At 40.4% G+C, this 10565-nt stretch overlaps 1 protein-coding gene across 1 annotated transcript; it reads right to left on the bottom strand.

Annotated features, from left to right (window-relative positions):
* Nucleotides 1–7924: 7924 nt before the first annotated feature.
* On the bottom strand, nt 7925–10337 carry ZNF706 (zinc finger protein 706). Its single transcript, XM_010195076.1, has 3 exons — nt 10148–10337; nt 8875–8982; nt 7925–8241 (listed from the first exon to the last, which is right to left on the bottom strand). The coding sequence occupies exons 1-2, from the start codon at nt 10280–10282 to the stop codon at nt 8887–8889; spliced, it is 231 nt and encodes a 76-aa protein (XP_010193378.1). The 5' UTR covers nt 10283–10337; the 3' UTR covers nt 7925–8241; nt 8875–8886.
* Between the last annotated feature and the right edge of the window lie 228 nt (nt 10338–10565).

Here is a 10565-nt window from a genome sequence, read left to right as displayed (position 1 = left end):
CCTCTCCTAGCACTGAGAATTCCACCATCTGCACCATCTCACGGTCACTGTTTCCCAGGCACCCTCCAACCCTTACATCGCCCACAAGGCCTTCCCTGTTTACAAACAGGAGGTCGAGTTGGGCGCCTTCCCTTGTCGGTTCCTTCACCAGTTGTGTGAGGAAGTTGTCTTCCACACACTCCAGGAACCTCCTAGTCTGTTTCCTCTCAGCTAAGTTGTACTTCCAGCAGATGTCTGGAAGGTTGAAATCCCCCACTAAGACGAGAGCTAGCGATCTTGAGACCTTTTCCAGTTGTTTATAAAATAAGTCGTCTTATTTTTTTGGTGCAGGCATTTGGTATCAGGTGCTTCAGCCTGAAATCACCTTCCCGACTCAAGAAATACAAGTACCAATGGAAATTTCTCTTGTGGCTTGGGCATTTCTGAAGTGTTTCTCTGGTGTCCAGCATTGTGGGAGGTTATTTTGCAGCTCTAACCCACAGCCCTCCCCCGCAATGACATAGAGCCTTTCCTCTACCCAGCTGCCTATCTTCACAAATAGGAACAGGATTGCCTTTAAGATACCTCCCTTTCTGCAAACCTGGCTGCCTTCAGCCGAGGGTTTTAGTAGTTCAGGCCTAGGAGCAGCCGACTCGAGTGGCTACACTGCTTGTATGGTGCCAGGAGCCTCATTTCAAGAGGAGGGCAGGCTGGTGTCCAGGAGCTGCAGCCCCAGAGAGCACCTCTGCAGGGGCCAGGTTGCTGCTATCCCTTTGTAAGAGTGAAAGGTGAGGTCCAGCCACTGCTGACTGAAAATTGACAGTGCAATCAAGGCAGTATTAGCAGTAGTTTTACACCGGACAATTTTACTGTTACACGATTACACTTCTACCCATTCACCTACCTCAAGTGGGGAAGGGAGGGGCGACACAGAGATGTCGGGGCCCTGATAAGATGCCTGGAGCCACAGAGCAAGAGAGGCAATTCATTTCAGAAGTGTCTAAGAGAGTGATTTCCAAAGCATCTGTGAGGTTAACAGAGTCATACTGCCCACACAGCATTTCCAATTAAAAGCTCTATGACAAAATAGCAGGAGAAATTTTGAGGAATCAGCTACAGTTTGTGAAGTCTGTCTTGGTATAGCACTGTATATGTTTTTTAGGACAGATTGCTGCACCTCCTAGATACGCAGAAATTGTCTTCTGATTGGTAGAGGTCAGTTAAACCGATTTTAGTAACAAACGTGATGTATAATTTTAGGAAGGTGTTCAAGCTAGCAGCTTTCTGCACATGCACGTGAATATTTAGCACGTGACAAAATCAAGTTCCTAGTGACTTAGCAATGTAGAATTCAACTATTACTTGAGAAAAATACAGACGCGCTTTGTCCATTTAGAAAGCAGCCCAGAAGCTGAAAAGCCCACTCCTTCCTGGTGGCAGTTAGGATCAGTGTCACATTCTTTCAGCTGTGCAACAGCTCATGCTTTCAGATGCATAACAGCAAATTCCTCGAATGACTTACTGCAACAGCAAAGAGCAGCTGTGTACTGTTTCTTAACCTTTAACATGGTCCATAATACAGTGTTTCTTAGACCTCATTAAGAAAATACTCTCTTTTAGCATTGATCTGGTAAGAGCTAATAGCAGCTGTAGGCACCCTTTAGAAAATGTGTCTAAGAGTTAAGCAATTTTTTCTAAAATGAAAAAGTATCTAAATTTACTTTCTAAATACAAAATTCAGCAAGTAAGATCTAGTCACAAATGTAAATTATTTTTCCCTCCGTTTCTGTGTGGAGAGAAAAAGAGCCTGCAGTGCACGGGAGGCTGTTTTGGTCAGTTCTCATACTGCACGCAGCCCTGCGATAGGAAATCCCAATGGCATCTCCTTCAACAACTGAAAGTGCGATCATGTTAAACATTACTGTAACAGAAAGCGAGCAATGACCATAAGAAGAATTCTGAATATCAGCAGGACATACACAAACATTTCAGACGGTTTTTTTTCCCGGAAGACAACATTCTTCAATTATTCTTTTGGTTGGAAATAAATATTCAGTTTTCATCCTTCAAAGGATCCACAAATAATTCAAAATAAAGCAATCATTTTATTGCAAAATATGCAGTGACCATTTACAGCTAAAGAAAACTTTTTTTATCAGAAGAGTTAAACCTATTAGCAGGTAATGGCTACTGATACTTCAAGGCACATCAGGAATAACAAGCTAAAAATTAAGGCCCATCCTATTGGCCTGAGAGTGTGCTGCACAATTAACACACGTTTGTTTTCCAGGCATATCTCCATTTTGCAAAGCACCCTATAAGAAACAAAAGTGGTTGGGTATTACACTGTTATTGGTCAACAGAGGTAAAGACAGAAACAACGGACACCTGTGGGGGGGTCACATCTGTATGGAAAAGAACAGACAGCAAAGATTAAAGTTCAGGGACAGTCCTGAAAACCAGAGGAAGAAATGGTCAGAATGATGCCTAGTGAAAGTCACTCAAGCATTTACTCTAATTAGTGCTACTGCACCTTCAGATTTATCAGACCAGCCAGGTCTGTAGTGTCTTTCTCACACTGCCAATGTGTGGGTAAGTAAACACTTAGCATAGCTCAAACTTTAATGAGGAGTCTGCAGCTCTGGCATGTTTGAGACCATGACCTGATCAAGGCAGAGTATATACAGCTTCTGATAGCTTCAGTGTGGGTACACTGTGAAAAAAAACCAAACCAAACCAACAAAAAACCTCAAGTAATTTTTAAAGAGTCGGCCTCAGTGGTTGTGCAGCATGTTGTAAATGTAAGCGTTAGTGTGGATCCTGAAAGACAGAAAGGTAATTGGGTTTTAGATAGCTCAGAAGTCAACAAAGTAACACTTTCATTAGCAGAAACAAAAAAGCAGCTGAGGTTCTAAAAGGCAGATACAAAGCATATAAATATCTAGGGAAAGGGAAGACACCAAGAAGACAGAAGATACATCAGTGTGGACCACAAGTGTTGCTCTTTGAGAACTCACAGAGCACAGAAAAGAGTTCAAGAGAGCAGTGGGACAAGCACAGGGAATTGAAAATGAAACTGTCAGTCAACCCAAACCTGGAAAAAGGCTAGAAGAATTTTAATAAAATCCTATTTGTAAATGCATATGGGAAAGTAACACAGCAACAGCCAGCCAACGTGGATTTGCCAGGAACAAAGTATCCCGTACCCCAGCACCATCCATTGTGAAAACTGGTCTCATGGCCACGGGCACACAGGATCCTAAATCTCCTCTTGCTGTAAAGGCCTTTGACGCTGTCATTCTGTGAAGTCCTCGCAGGCGAAATATGGGGTTCCAATCCATACAGAGCATAAGGAGAATCACAGCAGTACAAAACGCTCTCAAAAAGCAATTACCAAGGGCTTACTGGGAATCTGGGAAGATACTCAAGCAGGGGCCTGCAAGGCTTTGCCTGGGATCTATCCCATTCAATGTGCTCAGGAACAATCTAGACTACAGAGTAAAAGAGGACATCCGCAAGACTTCCCCATGATGCCATATTTGAAAGAACTGCACAGGAGACAGGTCTAGAATGCTGCTACCTTGATAAATTTGGTCTGAGACCCACTAAATACATAGACACAACATGGAGATTGTCAGTGGTACTGAAATGGACCCAGGATGTTTGCAGACCAGAAACCGAATGCAAGTCAATGTGATGCTGTTGCAAAAAGGCAAATATAATTCCAGTGAGTGTTAACGGTACTAATGTATGCAAATGCCACAAGTTAATTGTGCCAGCTATGCTGCACTAGCCTCAGCCAGCACTCTGGGTCACATTTTGGACCACATGATTTAAATGCCAAACTGGAGAGGATCCAGAGATGAACACCAACCATCGCTAGACCTAGGAGATGGGACCTATTAAGAGTGATTCAGTTACCTGGGTTCACTTAAAAGAGAAGATCAGCAGGAGAACATGACAGCGATGTTCAATGGAGGGCACTGTTCATCACATCTACTACCAGTAAGAACAATGAGTAATTGTCTGAACTCGCAAGGACCAACTCCTGCTGTGACAACGCTCTGGCGGTACGGCTCAGCAGCGGTACACACTGCTTGCATGGTCACGGGATCCCTTCTGTTGGAAGCTTTTAAGAGACAGAGAAACATGTGCTAGTTGCAGTCTTGGCAGATTTGATCCAATCTCAGAGCAAGATGGACTTTTTGAGATTCCCCTGAGTCCTTACTCCCCTGACAGGTCTCCAGCATTTAGTGATGTTTTGCACACTGTGATTTTGTTACAGGTAAGAACAGAGAACACACAAACATGTTTGCTGTGCCATCAAAGTGCTGTATGGGCCTTAGGTTTATATATTTAATGGACAGTATTTTTCAGAGGAAAGCTGTGCCATATTTCCTGAAAAAGCTCAGACACTGCTTGAACAGACTCCTGTCAGGTAAGTGTTGGGACAATTAGATTCCTCCTTTCCCAGAAACTGCAACGCTTAAAAGCCATATAAGAGAACTGTAAAATATACACCAAATCTATTCCATAATTTTTTGAAAGCTACCAAGATAACACAACTCCCTCAGCGAGTCTCTATTGCGCCTTCTCTATCTAAAAACCGTAACAATAGACAATGCACTACAAAAAATCCAAATAATTTACAAAACAGTAAAATTCCACAGACAGAACTTGACACCCTCCCACCGTCTGGGCTGGAGCAGATAATGCTGATAATGCTACACAGTATGGAAAACCACATACTGAACACCAGACCAAATGAACAGTTTTGGGGCTCAATTGAAAGTCCACTGCAAAACCGTTAAGGTTCTAAATAGGTAACTCAAAGGCCCCCAAATTATACACAGCAGAATGGGGCTGAGCAGACAGAAACACAAGCTGACCTTTACTTTGTAGATTCTGCAGGACTAATAAAGTTTACTGGCCAGACGAGGGGAAGACCATGCTTCGAGTAAAGCCAAACACTTCCCAACTTGTTTCTGTGAAAACGGGAAACAAGACCTCAAGCCTACCAGTGTTGGGTGACAGAAGAAATGCCATATTTCAGCTCTTGTTACCAAAATGGGTAAAGTTCAATATGGTTTACAGAAATGCTACAAATTCCTTCATTACTGTGTGGTTTGCAAACAGCCTGTGGTCGTTAGCTTTACTTGAGCTGAAGAGTTTTCAGCTCAACAGCAAATAACCAAAGGGGACAGCCTCCAGGGATGTCCCAAGAGCACTGCACAAAACCAGTTATTTCCTTAAGGCTATGCAGCAACCGTCTTCAACTTCCATTTCAGATTTTTCACACTACTTTTTGATAGCAAGAAACTAGAAACCCTTGGAGCTAGGTAAAGCAGAGGTACAGAAAGCAGCCCAAACCTTAGCAACACAAATTGCAAAACTGTTCCTGATTGCCCAGTAGACCCTGAGATGGCCCATCATAATCACACGTGCTTTCACTGTAGGATCTGAAGTGAGACTTTTTCCAGAACATTTTAAGCCCTGCTTAAAATGCCATTTCAGATGCCAGAGATTTCCAGCAGACATGTTAGCTTCTGAAAATCCAAGATAACTTTTAAAAGTTGCTCCACAAGTATTCGTGACAGCCAATGCCCAGACTGACAACGTAAGAACCCTTTACCCAAATGCTGTCCTTGCACAAAGATGAATCCTTCTCAAGGGAACATGGGAAACTTTCCATGCCTATTTTTCTTTCTTGTGAAGTTGGACAGCTTCAAGTTCCAGGACTGTCCACAGCAATGAAATTAATTTTTAAGTGCAGTAATACTTGTTTTTAAAAACAGGCAGGAAATATGACATTCTACATTTCAGGTTTTTTTAATTCTCTTTAATCAGACACATTACAATGCACAATTGTGTCTTTAGCCAGGTAACAGGGTGCCATCCTTCAAACCAGGAAGAAATGATGAAGAACTCCTAGTCCCTCCTCTGACCTTTTATGTACAAGTATTGCAGGGACTGTAAATAAGGACGATTCCCACATTTAGTATAGCATCCCCTCTATGCTCATAAAGCCTTTATAACAATTGTCATAGCTTTCATTTATTTCTGTAATTGAGATTGCAGCCACTGTAGCTAGGGATCTTACTGAACCGAGGATCACTCTTGCCTTCTAATACATAAACCCTCCATTATTTCACAAGGTATTTTCAACGTAAGCATCATAAAGTTTTAGAAATACAATTCTGACCAAAGTTAACCACTCCACTAGTGATGCACCTTTCCAGCTCTTCATTGTTCATTGAGAGAGACTGTTTACAAAACAAAATCATTTTATTTAATGCTACACAATCTAAACTGAAAGAATAGTACATATACTTCACCTCAGGACCAAGCTATAGGAATACATCCCTGAACATTTTCCAAAGTAAAACCAGACAACCAAATATCAATCAGTGCAAGAAACATCTTTATCCATTTGCACTCTGCGTATTTTTAGACTACAGCATCAGAACATTTAAGTACCTCTCCCCCATACAGCATAAAGGTCGAGAGCAGATTTCTTGCCTTGTGGGAGCCAGTTTGTCAGGGTATCTGTATTGATAATATTAAAGAAAAATAAATGGAGCATTACATTCTGATGTCAGGTGTACAAGTGCAGTAGTGGATTACTCTCAGAGGAGAACACTATCTATAAAAGTTAAGTGGTATACAGGTTATCCTGGAGTGACTATAATACAGAGAGACTTTATGCCAAAGTAAGTATTTACAGAGATACTGTCACAGCAAAGAGGACAGGAAGCTAAGTCTCGCAGAAGTAGTTCAATAAAAAGCAAATGAGTGGACAAAGACAAAGGCTTTGACTTTATATAATAAAATACCAAGTGCATCCTTTTAAGTGAATGAGTCTTTGAGACTATGGTCCTAGATTTTAGGAAACCATTTGACGGTCAGATGTACAGTCCTACTGCATAGCAAGGGTTACTTACTTGGACAGTTTTTACATCTGCTGTAACCTCAGTAAATCACAGCAATTCTAGTACTGCTTCTTACTGCAAGGTCAAAACTAAAACTTCTAATAAGCCCCCTCCAAATGCCAAAGATGGGACTTTGTATAGCAAACCTTCTAGCACAATTCAGATGTTTCTCCACTGCTTCTGTGCTGTACATCTGGGATTAGAACTGAGCCCAGAACACTCTAAGGGTAATTATGTTTAGCTGCTCAAATGTTCTTGGCCAGAGAGTTATTATCCAGCCTTTTTCTTGTCAATGCAACTTTAATCACATCCACTTCCTTAAAGCAGCCATATTATTATAGTTACTTTGGCTCTTTTCCAACAGGCTTATTTTGAGCTGGTTGTGAAGAAAGGTTATTAATGGCTGACTATTCTGCATATTTCTTGAAGAGTTGCTATTGAAATAACCAAACGCATTTGAGGGGGAAAATGTGTAGCTGACTGCTCAAAATATCATTAAGCAACTTTTCAAATCAATTTTTGAACTAAGAGCAGCGTTGCTTTAACCTATTATCTGAGAGCATTTCTCAAGCCAGCATACAATCCTGCCACCTCTCAGCTTCCTCAGCCATCTACCAAGTAGAAAGGGTAACAAGAGTCTCTCCAGTGCACGACTTCAAGCACCACGATCCCTCACAGTAAAGGAATCCCATTTGAAATGGCTTGCCATATTAGACTCCAGTACAGGACAAAAATATAGAAGGAAGCCTCGTGATTCTCATGCAGCTTCTGGGGAGTCTGCTGCACCCTGAGCCAAAAAAGTGACCATTAGTGACTGGGCTCAAGCAGGCAGCAGACTGAACAGTAAATCTGAGCAGCTTCCCTCTTCACTTAAGATTAATTTACTGTAATGTACATTACTTTCAGTGGAATGATACTGCTCATGTTTTGGCAGGATGGGGAAAATTCCACTTTGTCTTTTTTATTCTTGTATAAGGCAGAAAATGCAGAAAGTTGAAACAGAACTTCTACAAGGATTTAATCTGTGATACTGTAAAATCAAAGTACTACTTTATTAAATGAGTTATTTTACACAATATGAACATCAATATAATTACAATTGTAAAAAATTTTTTATAACAAGTATGGACTGATTTTTCAGGATTTCCAAATAGGGCACAACTGTACATTTACACAGAATTGTCTTTGCATGAAGCCCAAGAGGGAACAGCATAAAAATATGAATGTTTCTGTAGCCCCTTCATTTTTGCTGATCAACAGTTTTAGAAAAGCAGCTGCAGGTTTGTTATGTAAGGTCTGACAGTAGAAGAGTCAATAGGTGCCATGATTTCACCTATAAAAAACAAGAATAACTCAGTTAAGCTGCCACACAATGCTGTTTACCTTTATGTGAATGAAATAACATACTACTACTTTTTACCTCATTTTAGCCTTTTATTATAATGGCTTTCAGTCACAGTCTAACAACTGGCTATTGGAAAATCTCTTCTATAGTTAACACAGAGGTCAAGTTTTATACTTGAATGCAGAAGAATCTGCATTCACTTGCATAACTTCAGGAACAAAAAGGCTCAATTGTTGGAAATATACTAAACAACTATTTCCATTATATGTTTTTGTAGCAACAGACTGACTGTGTATAGCATATGTCTTTTGTTCAAAGCAAAACTAACATTTCAAAGCAAGACCTAAATAATAAAGTATCCCCACACTCTAAGGATGACCATTTGAAATAATATTAATCCCTTTTAAAGCAACCTCCATGCATAGTAACAAGTCACAGCCATTTCACCTATGTAAGTATTAGCTTGCTTCTCCTGTGGAACAGTTCCAGGGTATAACTTTAACCTATAGTTAATTTTCATATTAAAGGAAATTAAGCAAGTTTTAAGTCTCAGTTGTTGGGGGTAAAAAAATTATTCATAATACACCTCTCATACAAGCATTTAAAAATTAAGGTAATGACCTGTAGACAACTTTACGCCTGAACATCAGCCAATTCTGGAGGAAGTGGAGTCTTAGGATGCTTGCTTTCAAAGTGCTGTTTGAAGGTCTTGGGATCCGGCATTTGTGTCTGATTAAAGAGAGACATTTGACTTTATGCACAGTACAAGAGTTAAATAATACTATAAAACCTGTACTCCCCATTATTTTATTTTCTTTTTTCCTGAAGCAAATTGTATTCCCTATGACACTATTCTAGTGACAGAAGCATCATTAATTTAGTTGCAGATTGAGTATTTAACCTCAGATTTTCAGAGAGATGCTTTTAAGCACTAGCATCACACTCTTGGCACATTCATCAGTGGTATTATTCTTGCTAGAAGTCTCCCTGCAGATCTTACATTTCACATGTTGGTTTGGCAGAAAACCTACCTCCTTACCATTTTCTTTTTCAACACATAGAAGATAAAGATTTTATTCTGAAAAGGATGTTTATGAAAGCTATTTCTTTTGTTTCTCAATAGGCCAAAGAGTTATGTGGCACAGCCTGATTCTCTACTTGGCACAAGCTACCTCAGACCAGTTGTAGGCATCAACTGCTCAAAGTGATTGCTGCTACAGCCCGATTTCTCAAGAGGAGGAGCTGGTTACAAGTACTTGAGTGAGCAGCCGTTAATTTGGAATCTTACTGAAGACATTCAAAGTGATAAATCTATTCTGGGGCTGACCATTTAAGTGAAAGCGGCAAGTTTATCCTTCAGCTCTAAAATGAGCGCATTCAGGAAAACCAGCCAGAAGGAAAGTATAAACTGATTAGCACTCAAACTTCTGCTCTCTTGTCATTCATTCCAGTAGAAGTTACTGTGTATCAAACTTACACTACAGCTTTTGGCACTGCCACTTTTCCTCTCTACATTAACATCAATAACCATAGATTCTAAGAAGGGTCAATTCCATCAAAAGAAAACATGTTTCCATTTGGAGATTGAACAGATCTCACACTTTTTACATTCTATACGTCATAATAACAGCATATGCAGACCCCTGCAATTCAAAAGGCAACACAACTATCCAAACCAGATCTGTACATGACTTCTCAAATTTTCACATCTCAATTATCAGCACAGCTGAGTAATCTGTAAGCAACTCACATAACAGATGCAAATGCTTACAGCAACAAGCTAGACAGCCACTTAAGAAGTATTTTAGTTTCTACTACATAATCTCCAAAAATTCTGCTCTAGGCTGGGTGGCAGACCTGCCTAGAATAATACTTTGTCTCCAGTTCCTCTTACCCTACAGACAGTGCAGGTATATATCAAGGCAGCCTTGGCTGCAGCCTTCTGATCATGTCCTTGTTTCTTTTTTTGCTCAGCTTGCTTTTTGGCATTTTTCTGCTGCGACTGAATCTTCTGCTGTCCACGAGCCATATCTACAAACAAAAAGAAGACATTTAGTCTAGGAGTGTGAGAAATTACTGCTGCTAGCTGATTTGGAAGCCATAACCATGAGCATAAAGCAGTCATGTGCTATGTCCATAAGGCCTACAACTCCATAATTCATACACAACAGACATCCGTTCAAGCTCTTTTCTACGTAAAGACTCTGGTTTTAGTATTTTGCTTAAAATACACACCAGAATTATTTAGTCCATTCTAAGGTTTCTTCCTCTACGAAGCTTCAAGGTCTACTTTTGAAAAGTGTTTCCAATAG

Source organism: Mesitornis unicolor, unplaced genomic scaffold (assembly GCF_000695765.1).
Source record: "Mesitornis unicolor isolate BGI_N332 unplaced genomic scaffold, ASM69576v1 scaffold52961, whole genome shotgun sequence".
Classification (NCBI taxonomy): domain Eukaryota; kingdom Metazoa; phylum Chordata; class Aves; order Mesitornithiformes; family Mesitornithidae; genus Mesitornis; species Mesitornis unicolor.
This window is presented reverse-complemented; position numbering and strand designations above follow the sequence as displayed.